Source organism: Canis lupus, chromosome 1, assembly GCF_048164855.1.
Source record: "Canis lupus baileyi chromosome 1, mCanLup2.hap1, whole genome shotgun sequence".
Lineage (NCBI taxonomy): Eukaryota > Metazoa > Chordata > Mammalia > Carnivora > Canidae > Canis > Canis lupus.
In genome coordinates, this window is record NC_132838.1 from 82,284,252 (window position 1) to 82,303,550 (window position 19,299).

At 35.1% G+C, this 19,299-nt stretch overlaps 1 protein-coding gene across 6 annotated transcripts in view; it reads right to left on the reverse strand.

Moving 5' to 3' along the window:
- Window positions 1–19,299, reverse strand: part of VPS13A (vacuolar protein sorting 13 homolog A) — a 235,170-nt gene that overhangs the window by 107,451 nt on the left and 108,420 nt on the right. For all 6 annotated transcript variants that reach the window (XM_072837699.1, XM_072837698.1, XM_072837702.1 and 3 more), the window contains 6 exons: window positions 17,629–17,688; window positions 17,264–17,417; window positions 16,428–16,544; window positions 16,241–16,344; window positions 10,671–10,838; window positions 8,988–9,292 (listed from right to left, as the gene is read on the reverse strand). In XM_072837699.1, the coding sequence (XP_072693800.1) occupies window positions 8,988–9,292; window positions 10,671–10,838; window positions 16,241–16,344; window positions 16,428–16,544; window positions 17,264–17,417; window positions 17,629–17,688 (908 nt within the window). The remainder of the gene's footprint in view (window positions 1–8,987; window positions 9,293–10,670; window positions 10,839–16,240; window positions 16,345–16,427; window positions 16,545–17,263; window positions 17,418–17,628; window positions 17,689–19,299) is intronic.

The window sequence follows — 19,299 nt, forward strand, 5'->3', positions numbered from 1 at the left end:
CACTTACTCAAGTGAAGAGAAATACGGGAATCATCAGGGATCTCTCAGAATGCCTAGCATCGTACCATTTTGTGAATTAACTACAGAGTAACACTATACTCTTTATGCATGCGTGCTTGCAATCTCCACTTAATGGGAATAAGTTAGGAAATTTAAAAGGCCTGTAGAGAATATTTCAAATGCAGTTTTATGTTTAAAATTATTTTTAATTTTTTTACATTTCAGTATAATTAACATACAGTGTTATTATCAGTTTCAAGTGTACAATACAGTTATTGAACAATTCAATACATTACTCAATGTTCATCACAATAGGTGCATTTTTAATCCCTTTCACCTATTTTCCCCATCTACCCACACACCTCTCTGGCAAACATCAGTTTGCTCTCTATAGTTATGAGTCTTTTTAGTTTGTTCATTTGTTCCTTAAACACATGGGTGAAACCCTATGTCTTTTGCTGAATGACTTATTTCATTAGCATTATATCCTCTAGACTCACCCAATTTGTTGCAAAAGCCAAGATCTCAATTATTTACTTACACACACACATACACACCGCTTGTTTATTCATCTATCGATGGACACTTGAGCTGCTTCCATAATTTGGCTATTATAAATAATGCTGCAATAAACATAGGAGTGCATGTGGATACAGTTTCAAATTTGTTTTTCATATTATTTGGGTAAGTATCCAGTAGTGAAATTATTGGGTCATATGGTAATTCCATTTTTAATTTTTGGATGCACCTCCATACTGTTTCACAGTGGCTGTACCACTTTGCATTCCTACCAGCAGTGCACAAGGGTTCCATTTTCTCCACATCCTCACCAACACTTGTTGCTTCTTGTGTTTTTGATTCTAGCCATTCTGACAGGTCTGAAGTGATATCTCAGTGGAGTTTTGATTTTCATTTCCCTGATAATGAGAGATGTTGGGCATCTTTTCATGTGTCTGTTGGCCATCTGTATGTCTTCTTTGTAGAAATGTCTGTCATCTCTTCAGCCAATTTTTAAAACTGGGTTTGTGTGTGTTGTTTAACTTCTTTATAGATTTTGAATAACAACCCCTTACCAGATAGATCATTTGCAAATATCTCTTCCCATTCACTGGCTGTCTTTTTGCTTTGTTGGTTACTTACTTTCCTGGGGTGAAGATTTTTATTTTGCTGTAGTTCCAATAGTTTGTTTATTTTTGCTTTTGTTTCCCTTGTATGTAACTGTTTTTTCTTCTCTTGCTGTTTTTTAAGATTCTATCACTACTCTTTCCCCACTTTAATTACTATGAGGTCCTGGTGTGGACCTTCTTAGGCTGATTTTGCTGGGGGTTCTCTGGATGCTTCCTGGATCTGGATTTCTGCCTCCTTCCCCAGGTTCAGGAAGGTTTCAGCTATTATTCCTTCAAATTTTCTGCCACCTTTTCCCTCTTCCTCTTCTGAGATCCCGAAGATGTGAATGTCACTACACTTCGTGGTGTTGCTGAGTACCCTTAAATTACTTTCTTTTTTTTTTTTTATTATCCTTTTCTCTCTCTCTCTGGTTGCTTGACTGCTTTCCATTGCTCTGTCCTCCAAGTTGCTGGTCTGTATATCATCTTTCTGCTTCCTCTAGTCTATTTATTCTCTCTCACGTATTTTAAACTTTAGTTATTGAGTTATTAATTTCTGATTGATCCTGTTTTCTTTGTTGACGGTCTCACTGAAGTCCTCCCTCTTTTCTTAAGTCCAATGAGTATCTTTATGATCATTACTTTAAATCCTCTGTCAGGCATATTATCTCCATTTTGTTTAGCTCTCTTTCTATAACTTTGTCCCCTTCTTTCACTTGGGACACTTTCTCCATCTTCTCATTGTCTAACTCTTTATCTATTTCCATGTGTTAAGAAAATCAGCTATACATCCTGCTCTTAAAAGTAGTGGCCTTATGAAGAAGTCCTGTAGTATGCTGCAGTGCAATGTCTCCTGTACACCAGAAAGCAGTGCTTCAGGAGCACCTTCTATGTGGTATGTACACCATACTATGTCTGAGCTGAATTTGCCTTTAGTCCAATTTCCTGAGATGGCTCTCTTTGCCTGTTTGGGGAGAGTTTGGTTCCTGTGTTATTAGTGGTCCAGTCTGGGCTGCCCTAGGTCAGACCAAGTGTTTGCCAAGGCAGCGGTAGCAACGAACTACAGGGGCCTCCCCCTGTGTTGTCCCCATGCAGCTTTTTTAATGGGTAGGGCTGCAATCCGACCAGATGTCTGCCCCTGGCCTACAGCTGAGGCCCTAGGTGAACTGGTGTGTGTGGTTATTTCCCCTCACCCTGTTGTAGGAGTCATTTTGGAATGGTTTTGGCCCCTTATCAAGCTGCTTGCACACTGCCAGGTCTGTGCCACCTATTTGGATGTATTCCTACGAAGGGTATGTTGGAGGGAGCAGGTCGTCTGGAGAATGCAGGGGCAGAGTATATGGTGCATGCAAGATAAGGTCTTCGCTGGTCTGCTACAGGAGGGGAACCTCCACTCAACCAGGAAAACTGCATAGCCATGATGGCTGGAGTGGGTCCGCAGAGTATGCAGTAACAGGGCGCATAATTAGCAAGCTGGTGGAAAGTGTCTGAGCTGTGCTGGTTCCCACTGGTGTCCGTGTATATAGGCTGTGGCACAGAGAAGGGTAATGGCGACGGTCAGCCTCTTTGTTCTTGCAGAAGACTCACAAAGACCCACTATTCCTTCTGCACATGTTCTGATATTAGTAAATAAATCTTCTTCCTGTATACCCTAGACATTTTACAAACTGTTGCTTCTGTGCTTTATCTCAAGGGGGCTGTTTGTTGTGCTATCTCTTTGATGGTGGGTACTCAGTTTCCCATTGTGCTCCAACTTTCCTCCCAGAGGTGAGCCCGCTGACTTTTAAAGTTCCAGATATTGGGATCCCTGGGTGGCGCAGCGGTTTGGCGCCTGCCTTTGGCCCAGGGCGCGATCCTGGAGACCCGGGATCGAATCCCACGTCGGGCTCCCGGTGCATGGAGCCTGCTTCTCCCTCTGCCTGTGTCTCTGCCTCTCTCTCTCTCTCTCTGTGACTATCATAAATAAATAAATAAAATTAAAAAAAAAAATAAAGTTCCAGATATTAAGCCACACTGATTTTAAGAACTTGCTAAGTTATGCCGCTGTGATTTTCAAAGCCAAATGTTATTAAGATTCATTTTCTTAGTGAGGTCCCCCATGCCTGGGATGGGATCTGTATCTCTCTCTTCTCCATGCTCATAGGTGTCCCTCCCACCTATGGACGGACAGTCCTGAGGGTCAGTTTGGCTCCCTACTGTGTCTCTGCCTTCCTATTCTCTTCGATGTGGTCTCTTCTCTACATTTAGCTGTGGACAGTCTCCTCTGCCAGTGTTCAGGTCATTTTCTGGGTTATTTATACTGACTGTGGGTGTTATCTAGATTTATCCATTAGAGGAGGTGAGCCTGGGATCTTCCTATTCTGCCATTTTCTCTAGAAATTCCTCATGTACAATTTTAATAACTGCAATATTAAATGACTATATCATAAGTCATTTTGTCAACCTTCTGTTAAAAAGTTATGTTGTTTTTAATTCTTCATTATAATAAAAACTTGGATTTTATCTTTCTATGTATCTTTGAGTAAATTTCTTCCTCTGGACAAACTGCAAGAAACATGAATTGCTGTGTCAAAAGACTGCTTCCTTAAAAAACTTCTCCTTACCAGTACTACCCAGTATCTCAGGTAGATACCTTTCCTATGCAATCTCACATTCTATTTAACATACTGTAGTTTATTGTCAAGTTTCCATTAGAATAAAAGGTTCATGAAAGAAGGGACTATGTTTATTTTATTCTAGCTTTATTGCCAGTCTTTCATTTAGATAACTGCAATATGTTGTGTGCCGTACAATTATTTGCTAAAATAAAAAGGCAGAGTGTCACTTAGCCTGACATCTCAGTTGGGAACATAGGCTTTGGTAGATCAACATTTCTCATGATTATATACATCTTATAGAAGTAACTGTAAAAATGTCATGAGTATTGATTTGGGGGTTACAAACAGGTTTTAGTGAGTGGGCAAATTCACGAAGATAGAATCTGTGTATAATGAAGACTGACTATAGATATGAATAATGAAGATACATATACACACATGTGGTCAATCACTGGCTTTCTATCCTGTCTCACTGTTTTTATCATTTTACTTCATAATACATTTTAGAAGTATTTAATACAATTCAATCTATTTTAATAGTACCTCAAATGTTATGTCTTCATTCCCTATCTCAATTTCTTCTTTTAAAAAAATCTTCGCAACATCTTGGCCATTATTTATATTTCCAAAACACACTTCATAATAATTTTGAAAGACTTTAACAAGAACTATTTACTTTTTACTGAGAATATATTAAATGTATAAATTAATGTATATAAACTGAGATCTTTATAACATTAGGCCTAGGAAAATATTCTCTTCCCATTTAATCAAGATTTCTTTCTGGCCATTGGTTAAGTTTTACATCTTTCCTTACAAAAGTATTGTAAATGTCTTTTTAAAATTTTACATTGCAATTAACAGCTTTGCAACAAAACGATTTCAACACAAGTGGTCACAAATATGAATGCTTATTTATCTTTGTGTGTTTTTCTATGAAGCTGTAACCAAACTGAATTTCTAAATATCAATAATTTTAAAATAATTTCAGAGAAAATTGTTTACGCTCTTTAACTGAGTAATTCTATTTCTAGAACATGTCTGCAGGAAATGAGTTATCCTAAACATATGAGTAGAATATCAGATAAGCACTGATGAACTATACTATATCATCAGTCATCATTATAGCATTATTTATAACAGCAAAAAAAAAAAAAAAAACAGAATCAAATTGACTTTCTAACAATAGGTAACTGAATTTTTAAAAACCTGCAGGATAAAATGATTTAGAAAAAATTTTGCGAGCAGCCTGGGTGGCTCAGCAATTTAGCACCTCCTTCAGCCCAGGGCCTGATCCTGAAGACCTGGATCAAGTCCCAAGTCAGGCTCCCTGCATGGAGCCTGCTTCTCCCTCTGCCTGTGTCTGTGCCTCTCTCTCTCTCATGAAAATAAATAAAATCTTAAAAAAGAAAAAAAAGAAAAGAAAAAAAAATTTGCACTCAACATGGAAAAATATTTATAGCACATTGTTAAAGGAAAAAAATAAATTTATAATCCAAAATATACAATGTAATTCTTACTTTACTCAAGTATATATATACAGAAATAATGAACTAGAAAAAACACACCAAATTATTAATAGTACTTACCTTTGGCCATATTGTCAGCAATCTTTTCTGTTTATCTTAATATCATTTTATGTATTTCTTCAATAAAAAGTTAACTCATTTTTGGACATGAAAATAATATTTTTAATGCTCTAGAGATATTTAATAAACTCTTTTCAAAACAATCTATTTGTAATAACGATTCACACCTAATTTATACCTACTATTTCTTGAAATAAGGCAAAATGTGATATTTTTTTCAGTAAATTTAGACTTTTATACAGTTTAAAAGTTAATGAGCCATTTAAAGTTTAAATTGCTACTCTATAGCCTATTATTAAAACAGAAGTCTCTCACCTCAGTATTTTCCTATGATTTCTGACTTCTCTGGACTTAGCTGAACAAATCATTCTACATTTCCCAATGTCTTTACTGAATCTATCACCTTAACTGAAACCTAGCTCTCCATGGAGCTCTATTAAATAGAGGCCAATTTTTCTCCAACACCCTATTAATCTCAGGGTTAAGAGATATAGAAGTCCTTTCCCTTAATTTGCAATGATACAAATGATAGGAGTCACCTCTGACTCCTATCCCTTTAAGCATATCAACCAGTTTTATCATCTTCTACTCTTGCTTTAATCAATCAACAACTAGTCAATGCTTACTTTTGAAGACTTTGGAGAAGTCTTTGAAGATTTTTGATAAATCTCCAATTTATAAACCTCTCTCTACATTCTTTTACTCTACAGTACCCTGGCTTCCTTTGATTTCTTCCATCTCCATTATCCATTAACATGACTCAATATTTAACAATCCTATCCCACCACCTTCAGTCACATCTGCTTGTTAAAAATTCAGTCTTGCCTGAATCCAACAACAAATATCAAGTACTACATGAAAAAAAATCACATACTATTAATTCGTGGTTAACAATATCAACAGAGCCCTCAACATTGTCTCAACATACCCTCCTGGATTGCATCTCTCTGCTTATCCTTCTTAATCTCTTCTGAGAAATATATGTTCCTTATGTATTGGCATTTGTCAGCATTCTGTCCCTATGTCCCACTGTATGACATGGCTTTAATAACTACCTAAATATTACGAAGGACTCCCAAATCTAGAAGTCCCACAAACACTCTAACATCTATACACATACGTCCAAGTGTCCTTCAATCACTTTCTCTAATTCTCCATATCAAAGTCAGACAACTTCCAAGTTACTTTACCTACTAGAGAACTCAGTGTCTCTACTCAGCTTTTTCTCTTTATTGCTCTATCTTATCTCAGTGAAGTGCATTATCACCAAACTGAATTTTACAAGCCTGCAACTTGAGTCAAAAAATTTAACTTCTCTGCTTGAACCCTGACATCCATTCAACAAGCTCTTACTATAAATTCTATTTCAAATTTCTCTTAACTAGTAGATCTTCTATTACCTCACTTCTCTACCCTAGCCAGCATTACATATAAATCTTATGTGAATCTCACTTGTAGTTAGTAAATCATTCTTTCAACCTCCAGTGTTGTCTCCTTTTGATCTGGGTTTTCTATAACCCTTCCAAAACCTAACTATGAATCTATTTTTGTGCATCATATCAGTAAATTCATTAAATAACACCTACCTCGACAATGAGGTGGATACTATTTATTCATCCCCTGTAAAGACTGTTCATTATTATACTTCTTGTTCCCTAGCACAGTACCTGGGATATACTAGGTGCTTAGTAAGTACTTAAATATTCAATTGATGAATTTCTCCTTCCATCCAAGATGAGATAACATGAACCAAGTTTACCATCCTAACTGAAACTCCTCTTCATCAGAAAACCCCACTTAAAATATATTAAAAAGTGTTTTTCAAGACATACAATATCATGCAACAAATAGTCATTCCTGAGAAGTGGTTAAAACAACAGCAGCAGCAACCAACCAACCAACAAGGTGAGTTCTGTAATTGCCCCAACTTTCTAATTCTTGAGATAATTTACAGGCCATGGCAAAGGGAGATAAAGCCAGAAAAGACCACCAAAGTCTTCAAGTTGAGAAGACAGAGTTCACAGTCCAAAAAGAGCAAGGCAGTTATAGTTTATAGTAAAGTGCCAGAGAGAAGAGAGCTATAGAGAGGAACTCTGAAATTTTAACACTAAATGCCTACATTAGATAAGAAATGTTCAAAGTGATAATCTTAGCTACCACCTAACGATAACTTACAAAAAGAGCAAAATTAAACCCAAAGTCAGCAGAAAGAAATATCAAAGCAGAAATCAATGAAACAGAAAAGAGAAAAACAAGAGAGAAAATCAAAAGCTAGTTCAAGTAAAAATACACAAATTATAAATATCAAGAATAAAGGGGATGATACCACTATAGATATTAATGAATAAAAGGAGTATTATGGACAACTTTATGCCATAAAATTTTATAACTGAGATAAAATGAACAAATTTCTTGAGAAAAAGATCACTTGAGGAAAAAAAATTAATTTGAATAGTCCTGAGTTTATTAAAGAAATGGATATTGCAGTTTAAAAACTCCCATAAGCCAAGTCCAGGCCCAAATGGCTCTGTGGTAAACTCTATACAATATTTAAGGAATACCACATTGTACACATATTGTCACACATGTATACATGTCAAAACTTACCAATTGTATACTTTAAAGATATGTAATTCATTACATGTCGATTATACCTCAATAAAGCTGCCTTAAAAATATTCAACTAATAGAAAAAAGGCCCAGCAGCACCTGGCTGGCTTAGTTGGTAGAGCATGTGATTGTTGATCTAAGGGTCAGAAGTTTGAGCCCCATGGTGGGCATAGAGTTTACTTAAAATTTGAAATTAAAATTCTTAAAAAGAGAGAAGTAGAGGTAGCAAAATAAAGGGAATGAGAAAAATAAAATGAGATCAAAGAAAAATGATAGGAAGAAAAGGGCAAGTGAGTGGTATAAACAGAGATGGATCCAAGTTGAAAAAGAAATACGGTGCTAAATCTAGAATAGGTGACTAGAAATAGCATGGAAACACAGTAAGAAGTTCTGGAACACTCACTTATTCTCTTATTCTTCTAATTTATATTAGGAGATTCACTTATTCTCCTAATTTGTAATCCTAAACCCAATGATTACGTATGACTGTATTCTTTTTTTTTTTTTGTTTTAAATTAGAGCATCAGATCCATAGTACAAAGCTCATAGAGTAGTTTGAGTAAAGCTGTATTACAAAGTGAATAAATGTATATTAGAAATTCCCTCACTTCTTTCATAACCTTCTGATTTACAAAGAACTACAAATAAGCACAAATACACATCCTCAAATAATAAATTGTACAGTGTTCCTAATTACCTAAGGAGTAATTTTCAAATACCATCTAGGTGTTCAAAAAACTAGACGAGTATAATAGATCTTGCCAAAAAGCTTGGTGAAGAGAAAAATCTCAAAATGAAGTATAGTCATATAAAATAAAATCTCCCTATAGACAGAAGACTCAGGATGCCAAAACCTTTAATGAAGAAAGTTTGAAAAAGATTGCATTTGGGGCACCTGGGTGGTTCAGTCGGGTCAGTGCCTGCCTCTGGCTCAGGTGGTGATTCCATGGGCTCCTGGTCACCTGAGAGCCTGTTTCTCCCTCATGCCTCTGCCTGTCTCTCATGAATAAATAAATAAAATCTTAAAAAAAAAAAAAAAAGGAAAAAGATTGCATTCTCCACAACTGTAATTAAGAAAAGCTTACCTGTATAGTCGCATTTCACTCAGCCTTATTGTTATCAAATCAATAACTGGTGGGGGGTTGCTCTGGCTCTCTGTTATTACATGGAATGTGTTTGTCATTGTAATTAGTCCAAAATCAGCAACAAAAACATTTTCAGAAACTGGAGACTGTGGGATGACTACCACTGGGGCTTTGATGTTAACATCCAATGCCATTCTAGAACTCCTCTGTGCCAATTCTTTTACACCAGTAGCAGCCATTCCTGCTGCTTGAACAGTAGCCTCAGCCAAAGCCTGTTTAGCCGCTTGAAAATTATCTATAAAAGCCTAAAAGATAACAAAATTATATTCTTAAGGTTACCATTAAGAAATGATTGTTAAATGTATCTTGATGTTTTTTATTTCATCTCCATGAGAACAAATTTTTCTTGGTACAACCATTCTTTATTGAAAGTCTGGTTGTCTGTATTCAATCTCAGTTTTCTGCAACAAAAGTTAAGAAACACCAAGATATAGAAAAAACAAAAATCTTGTCCCTGGAAGAGAGCAACATGTGGATATTGCAAAGTTTTATTGAAAACTATTTCCCTTTATTATCTCACTTTCCCTAATGGCTAAGCAAGCACACTGTATTTCCCTATGCAGCCTCAATGGACAGACAGCTTATTTATGCTTGTAAGATAAAAAAAAATAATGGAAAAAATAAAATATGTTTGTTCAGAACTCTTAAATTTTTTAATTCTGAACTCTAGAAAATACTTCAGTAACATAAATTATATCTAGAATTAGACTTGATTTTAAAATTACACATCTAGAATTAGACTTAATTTTAAAACTTACATGTTCCAAAGCAATTTATTTTCAGTAACTTTTGAGTAAAAGACTATCACAGCAGGATTCAGGAACATAATGATTTTGAATTATAAAAATAAATCAGAAAAAAATAAAAATTAGACCAAGGATGCTTGTTCATCTCTTCTACTTCTGTCCAAAAAATTCTTATGTCTATTAACAAATGCATTGTAACCTCAATTTAAAAGATCACAAAAATAATTTATTTAGAATCAAATGATTATCCAGTTTATACATCAGAATTTAGAGACATTTTTAAAAAGTGAACGCTAAAGTCACAGAGATAGGTATGACACTCACAGAAAAAAAAAGTATCAGCTGACAGCAAGGGAAAAACACAGGGGGAAAATACTATGAAGAGGAGAAAAAGAACTCAAACACCTTATGGCAGTATCATACAAGGCTAATTCTTAACCCTTTAAAGCCCCAGATAATCACAGTTACAATATGCAGCAGAAAATAAAATTTCCATAATGATTACATGAGATCAAAACAAATTTCAATTATATATTTAGTATTTTTAATTAGAAGTCAGGTAAAACAAAGACAAACCAATTATATATAAAATAAAGAATTTAATATATATAACAAATCCTATACATGGTATATAATGTACATATATTTAATATATTAAAATATATTTTTGAATTAACTTGAGTATTCTCCTATACAAAAATGATGTTATATGTTATATAAATAACACTATGCATTTCAGTCATGATAAAAGATAACCAGAAAAGTTTGAAAAATCAGGGAGGGAAAAAGCCAGGAATTATTATTCTTTATCTATGTGTGACACACAGCAATTTCCAACTAGTAGAAAAAAAATAAAAAATTTGATTAACATACTTACCAATATAGAGTATAGAAATTTTGTGACAAAAACTACTTCAATGCAACCAACAGTTAAGTTAACTTGAACATCAACCACATTCATATCTGTGTATGCAGAACCAGCAGTTGCATCCACAAAAGAAATCATTTTGAAGCTAAACACTTCTTTTCCAGTGATGTAAACAGCCTTAATGAGAGAAAATTTAACTATCAAAACCCATTTTTGAAATGTGCTTTTAGTACAAAAATACAGCTCAGAATAATAAAACATACACACATATTTGGAAAATCTTCCAAGTATTCAAGTGAAGTACAAATAAAGCAGTAATTCTAACATCACTGTTTCTTTTTTTTTTCTTTTTTTTTTTTTTTTTAACATGGGAGCTGGAACTCACAAACCTTTAAAAATAAGACCTAAGCTGAGATCAAGAGTTAGACGCTCAAACCACTGAGCCACACAGGTGCCACCAAGCACATGTATCAGAACCTCTACTGCAAAGTTTTTCAAATTGGTGATAAAGTTTCCTTTGTGGGTCATGAAATCAATTTAGTAGGTCTGATGCAACGGTTTATTTTAAATGAGGAAAACGGGGATCCCTGGGTGGCGCAGCGGTTTGGCGCCTGCCTTTGGCCCAGGGCGCGATCCTGGAGACCCGGGATCGAATCCCACATCGGGCTCCCGGTGCATGGAGCCTGCTTCTCCCACTGCCTATGTCTCTGCCTCTCTCTCTCTTTCTCTCTCTCTCTCTGTGACTATCATAAATAAAAATTTAAAATAAAAATAAATAAATAAATAAATAAATGAGGAAAACGGAAGAAAAAATGATCATAAATTTTCATTTAGTGTGTATACTTGTGTAATGACAGTCACCATATAAACACATTCTTTGGTCACTGTAAAAGGTTCAAATAACAATGTACCTCTGCAACTTAATGAAATTTACTTTTCTTTATTTGAGATATGTGAATAGGTTTTCCAGACTCTTCAACAAGTCTCCTCCTATCACTATACTTATCTTCCTTATTGTTTGTGAAGGTCATCTCAACTGCTGAACAAGACCTACCTAATGCAGTTTAAAATCTCAAGTTCTGCAATACTAGTGAAAAATGGTAGAGACAATAGTACATGTGAAATGTCAAAAATATTTTGGAAGACAGACATATCATCAACTTAGTTGACAGGTTTCCTGACCCTCCTAAATACTAGAAGGCAGAAAGCTGAAGAGCCATCAGCAAGCAAATGAATTCCAACATGGAACAAAGAAAACCTAAGGAACCAAAGATATATATAAGGAGCTCTGAAGGCTGAGGTGCAAGGTGAGGTTGAAAAAAAAGTCTACAGTTCTGCTTCTGCCTTGGATGTAGAATGCTAGGCAGAAACCCATTTCAAACCTTAACAACAATAAAGAACCACAGATAACTATAAAATCATAACTTTTCTTAAAAACCATTAGAAATTTGAGGATATAAGCCAGCCAAGCAGCCTAAAATCTAAGGATAAAAAAGTACCTTCAAGAGAGACAAAACACAAACACCAGCTTACCTGTGTTAAGGGAAAAGAGAGCCACCAGGCACCATATTAGCTAGGTAAGAAGAATTCAGCTAAATGGCAATGGAAGACTATGGACTAATGTGATATACAGAATCTCTGGCAGCCACAGACTCAAGAGGCGTTTGCCCCCAGTTGCAAGGACTTTACTGGGAGCTTTCTGCTGAGAGCTTTTAAGACTGGGATAGAGTAAAAGATAAGTCTTTTCTTGGTTAGGACCCTAGAAGAGGGAGAAGTCTTCACTGACAAAAGCACCATAGGACCTCCAAGATTATTCTCTTCTCAGAACAGAACCTTAAGAAACTAGGAGAAGGGGTGTCTGGGTGGCTCAGTTGGTTGAGTGTCTGCCTCTTTGATTTCGGCTCAGTTCATGATCTTGGGTTCCTGGGATCCAGCTGCACTCTGGGCTCTGCACTCAGTGAGGAGTCTGCTTGAGGATTCTCTCCTCCTCTCCTGCCCCTCCCCTGGCTTGCACACTCCCTAAATAAATAAATCTTAAAAAAAAAAAAATAGAAAGGCAATATTTTGTTGTCCTCTGGAACCAAGTGAAGATGCTATACCTCAAGGGCTAGGAAAAAGAAAACTCCTTCCACACCTGGGGGCTGAAACCCTCTGGGGACCCTACCATTCTAGGTCACCTTCTCCTAGGAGAGGGAAGAATATTCTCTCTCACAAAGGAACTACCAAAGAAATGAGTCAGATGCCATAGGGAAAAGGGTCAGATTCATCAAGATTGTCTTGTTTTATTTTATTTTTTTAAGATTTCTTTATTTTAGATAGAAAGTGTGTGCACAAGCCAAGGAAGGGGCAGAGGGGGAGAGAGGGAGAGAGAAGAGGACTCCCTGCTGACTGCAGAGCCTGATGCAAGGTTCCATCTCGGGACCCTGAGATCATGACCTGAGCTGGTATCAAGAGTCAGATGCCTAACTAAGCCATCCATGTACCCCAAGGATGCCCCATTTTAGATATCTAAAGGAACAGCCCTGGCTAGGACTGAAATAGGACCAGGACAACTGAGAAGCCTACTCAAAACACCTCTCCCCCAACAAAATACTCACCATTGAGCAGGCAAGCACTGAGGAAAAAGCAGCAGTAAACTCCATCATCAAAGAAACATTCAAGAGGATAGAAAGAGAAATTTCTGAGGTATGGAAATAAGAGGGAAGATCAAAAGCAGAGCATGGAGCAACATTTCAGGGACAAAGTTGCCTGTCCTAAGCAAAAAACATAGCGGAAGGAATCTGAAGTAATGGTATAAGGAAGGCCAACATATTAAATAAAACTCAAACCCAGCTCAGCTCTCCATTAAATTGTCTCAACCTCCACGCTAATAGCCGAGCAGGAAAAAAAAAAAAAACATTATCAGACAAATATTATTCATTTAACTATCTGTCTCATATATGATCTGTCTTATTAGTTCCAGAAATAGCTAGAAGGAAGATAAATATGTAAGATCTTTTTTTAAAAAAATTAATTGCTCTAAAGAGAACTGTCTAAATCAAAGTCAGTACATATGTATTATGGATTTTCAGCATACACAAAAATAAAACATAGTACAATAACACCATGGAAAACAAAATTAGGAACTGAGAATATAGTATGATAAGATATACTATACATGAAGTGGTAAAACAGTATTACAAGGTAGAGTGTGAGTAAAAATATGTATTATAAACCCAAGGGAAATCATAAAATCAATGATAAACAATTAATCCAAAACCACCTTGAAAAGAGGAGACAATGCAACAAACAAAACAAAACCACCAGAAAATAGAAAACGATTAGGGAGAGAGCAAATTTCAAATCAATCATATCAATAATTGGATTTTTGTAAATGGCACAGACACAGTCTAAAAGCCAGATATTGTCAGAATGGATAAAGAAGCAAGACTGAAATACATACTACCTCTAAAAGACCCACTTTAAATATAAAGACACAGATTAAAGGATAAAGGATATTAAAAAATATACCATGTAGACACTAACCAAAGAAATCTGGAGTGGCTGGCTATATTACTACTAAAGCAAACTTCAATATAAGGTCAATTACCAAGGACAAATAGAGATACTGACATTTATGGAACGTTCAACCCAACAACAAACAGATATACACGATATCTAGAACATTGGAACATTCACCAAAGTTGATCATGTTTTATGGCCCATAAAACAAACACCAACATGTTTAAAAGAACCAAGAAAGTTTCTTCTGACCACAGATTTAAACTGGAAATCAATAACAGAAAGATATCTGAAAAGCATCTCAAAATATCTCGAGGTCAAACAACGTATTTTTAAATAAACCATGAGTAAAAAAGAAAGTTACAAGAGAAATTAGAAAATATTTTGGAATGAATAAAAACAAATATATCGAAATTTATGTATACAAGAACAGTGCTTAAAGAAAATCTATAGTCATGAATGCTTAATATTAGAAAATAAGAAAGATCTCAAATTAATAATCTAAGCTTCTACCTTAAGAAACTAGGAAAAAGAAGAAATTAAATCCCAAGCAAGCAGACAGAAGAAAATAAAAAAGAGCAGAAATAAATGAAATTTAAAACAAAGAACACTGAACTGAACCAGAAACTAGTTTTTTGAAGACATTAATTCATGAATCTCTAGTCAGACTGGTCAAAAAAAAAACAAAAAAAACAAAAAAAACCCCTGATTTGCATATGCCAAAAAACAATCAGACTTAAAAGGCTACATACTGTAATACTCCATTTATTTAATAAGAATGGCAAGACTCCAGGGGAAAAAAACGGACTTCTCGGTGCTAGGATGGGGAAAAGGGTTAACTACAAAGGGCAGGAGTAACTCTGGGAGGTGAGAGTCCTCTCCATCATCCTTAAAGTTGCTGGAAGTTATACAGCTGTCAGTGTTCAACAAAACTTCTTACTTCTTAATGCTTTAGTACTTTGGTTTTTTTTTCTTAAATAAAAGCAACAGAAGCACATTAAACCATGGCTTCTGGAAAATTTCTTGTTCTTTAGTATTATGGACCATGCACATCTCATCTTTGGCACTCTTGTTATCTCACGATTGCAAGTCATAATAAGAAAATATAAAGAGTAAGGATTTTTATTTAACATAAAAATCAGGGCATCACTGTATCTCATTGGTATTATTGGCTGAGCTTATTCACTTATTTCCTTTCACACTCCAAACTCTGACTTCATAACTCAAGAAGTACCTCAGCCTTTCCTGATACTACTACTTGATGTTCTATTACTCTCTTAAATATACCGTCTTACCAAAAGGCTCCACTGTTCAAAAATTACCTGTCCAACTCTACAACACTATCTGGAATCTCACTGTCCTATATAGACCTAGTACTAACACCTACACCTTCAACCACTAGCCATCCAGTTCAAAGGACTCTGTTAACATTGTGAAAAGCTATACCAGAGTAAGCACCCATGAAAATAATGTAAAAGATAATCTCATCTGTTCAGTCTGACTCTATATTCTCTGCTGTTGAAATCTAAAATGCATCACAGAGTTCACAGTAATCCAAGAGAAGAGAAAAAAAGAAAAAATTGAAAAAGGCATTTACTAACTGCCCCTTCACAACCCCCAACTATGTTTCAGGAGCATTATATAAACTTATTTATGAGATATTTGATCTTCATTTTACAAATAAAGAAACAGAATCTTAGATTAAGTCACTCAACTGCTAAGGAACAGAGCTAAGAAACAAACCCAATTACACCTAACTCCAAATCCAGCCACTTAATAAGCTACATTGCTAAATTCTGACAACAAATTTATACCTATGACCAATGTTTAAAGAAAATCATTTTTTTAAATTTTTTTTTGAAGTTTTTATTTATTTATGATAGTCACAGAGAGAGAGAGAGAGAGGCAGAGGGAGAAGCAGGCTCCATGCACCGGGAGCCCGATGTGGGATTCGATTCCGGGTCTCCAGGATCACACCCTGGGCCAAAGGCAGGCGCCAAACCGCTGCGCCACCCAGGGATCCCAAGAAAATCATATTTAATGAGGTACACTATTAAGTAAAAGGAACAAATTCATACCTTTTTGTATACAGCTGTTTTATCAGAATCCAAAACAATGATATTCCTTAGTTTTGCATTTATTTCAGTTGCTGCAGGCCTCATAATGATCTCAGAATCAAGCCCTAAGGGAATGTAAGGATTATTAACTTAAATGCCTTTTCTTTAATTTAATAATTCTGAATATATTTTTCTCAGATTTTATTACCTTCAATCTTAATTTCAGAAATGTTACGTTTCTGATCTTGAATAAAGATCTGTAAACAAGATAATTCTGCTAAAATTTGCAAGTTAATAATATCTTCATTCTTCGATAGTTTTAAAGCTGCAAAACATAAAGAAAGACTTTTAGTAGTCACCTCACTACTATGATAAAGTAACTGAAGTATAAGAAAAATTAATGATAATACTAGAGGAAAACCTGATCTGCAATTCCACTAAAAGCAAGGAAGATATACCCTACTAAATTAGGAATTCTTAAAAAAAAAAAAAAAAAAAAAAAATCAAATATAATGAAAACAAAGCCAAACAAATCAGACACAACAAAAAATGGTTCCTAGATGAGACTAATATTTGAAACTAAAAAATTATAGTTGTAAAATCACAAATCATTTGAGATACAATGATTATGATAATAGTTCTGTCAAACCTGCATCTTCTCATTACTTAAAAAGTACTTGATTAAAGAATATACTCTAAAAATGATTCAAATTTTCTTAGTTCTATTTTTCTAATCTAAAATTATGATAATAAATGCATAAATTATAATCCAGATCAAATACTAAATATTAGACTAAAAATTATAGATTGTATAGACTGTATAATATTAGACTAAAAAATATGTTAAATAAAAGCCACATTTTCTTCACTGGTAATCATTATCTTTATTATTTTCTAAATTTACCTGGGATATAATCATCTTTCCAGATATTAATCTAGGCAAGAGAATTTTGAAGCCAATGTTATACATGAATAATCAAGCAAAGGCTAACTTATTATTAATCTGACAGGGTACAAAACTTTGAAGCTGAATTTTAAACATACGCATTTTTTTAATGACCTCTCCTTTGTCTTCAGTCTCTGCAACAGACACTGGGGCTGATTTTTCTTCCAACTGTGGAAGTATATTATTAAAATAATTTATTGTATTCAGAAGTGCTTCGGTATGTAAATGAATATCCAAAGAGGAAAAATTCACCTAAAGAACAAAGCTCATTTTAGTAATAGGTCAATAAATATTTGTTTGCTGCTCAGTATCAGGCACTATGATTTGTGGTATAAAGGATAGAGTTTATAATATTCCATTTTCATCCTCAAGAATCACACAGTTCTAGTTATAAAATAGTCTTCGTAATATATTTACTTAGAAATACAGTATCTAATTAAAAATAAATATTACTCGCTCATACCTTAATCAGTTGTACAGCATTGTTATAAGTACTTTTCAAGTTAGGCAGATTCTTTTCAGCCTATCCAAAGAGAAAAAGCAAATCTGTTTGAATACATTAGGAAGACATATAGTCTATACAATTGCAACTCTGTAAGGTCCTTTCTAATTCTTCCTCCATGTGACAGAATTGTCTACCAAGTATCCAAATACTGTGCATTATGTTTAGATCTAGAATGCTTTTGTCATATAAAAGATAATGCTGGGGCAGCCAGGGTGGCTCAGGGGTTTAGCGCCACCTTCGGTCCAGGGTGTGATCCTGGAGATCCAGGATCGAGTTCCACGTCGGGCTTCCTGCATGGAGCCTGCTTCTCCCTCTGCCTGTGTCTCTGCCTCTCTGTCTCTCATGAATGAATAAATTTAAAAATATATTTAAAAAATTAAAAAAAGCTAATGCTATAAACAAAAACCCTAAAATATCTATATCAGTCATAGTAAAAATGGTCTTAAAAGCAATAAAATACTCTTTCAGCACTGTTATTATGATAAAGTATTTTTTTAAAGGTTTATTTGAGAGAGAGAACATACATGTGAGCATGCGGAGGGGCAAAGGGAGAGGGAGAAACTTTAGCAGACTCTTCATTGAGGTCAGAACCCCATGTGGGGTGAGATCATGGTCTGAGCCGAAACCAAGAAGTCAGTCAGATGCTTATCTGACTGTACCATCTAGGTGCCCCAAATATTTTAAAGATTTTTATTATTAGATATTTGAGATAGAGCACACATATACACACATGAATGAAAGGGGAAGGAGCAGAGGGGCTTCCAAGCCGACTCTATGCTAAGCAGAAAGCCTGAAGTGGGACTTGATTCCACAACTCTAAGATCATGACCAGAATGGAAACCAAGAGTCAGAAGCTCAACAAACTGTGCCACCCAGGTACCTCTATGATAAAGTAATTATTAAATTAACGTGGCACTTACATAAAAACAGGTCAGTGAAAACGTGGAACAAATTTTAAGTAGACCCTAATACATATAAAAACTTGATGAAATGAGTATCATAAATCAATAGAAAAGGAATGGAGTCACGGAAACCAGGAAAATGAGGTTAACTTCAGATAACACTGGGAAATCAAATGAAAGCCTCATCTCATATAGTATATCACAATAAATTCCATCAAGATTAAAAAGTTTGGGTTTAGGGTGCCTTGGGTGGCTCAGTTGGTTAAGCCTCTAACTCTTTATTTTGGCTGAGATCATGATCTCAGAGTTGTGAGATCAATCCCAGCACCAGGCTCGATGCTCATCTGGAAATCTGCTTGAGATTCTCTCTCTCCCTGTCTTTCTGCCTCTCTCCCACATACCCCACACTTGTGCTCACTCTATCTCTGTCAAATAAATAAGTCTTTGAAAAAAGAAAAAAACTTTGGGTTTGTTGGTTTGTTTTTTTTTTTTGTGGGTTTGTTTGGTTTCGGTTATCTGATGGAGGAAAAAAACTCAATTTCATGTCATTTCCACTTAGAACAGAGGTCTATTATTTTTCTATATTAAGTGTATCAGTAAAGAATGACAAAAGAAGAAAACCTTAAAGTTTCAGGAATTCTAGAAACACGTTACAATGTAGATTAAGCTGAACTTAACTAACAAAACTTGATTACAACATTTCAGAAGTACACTTACCAAAGCAAAC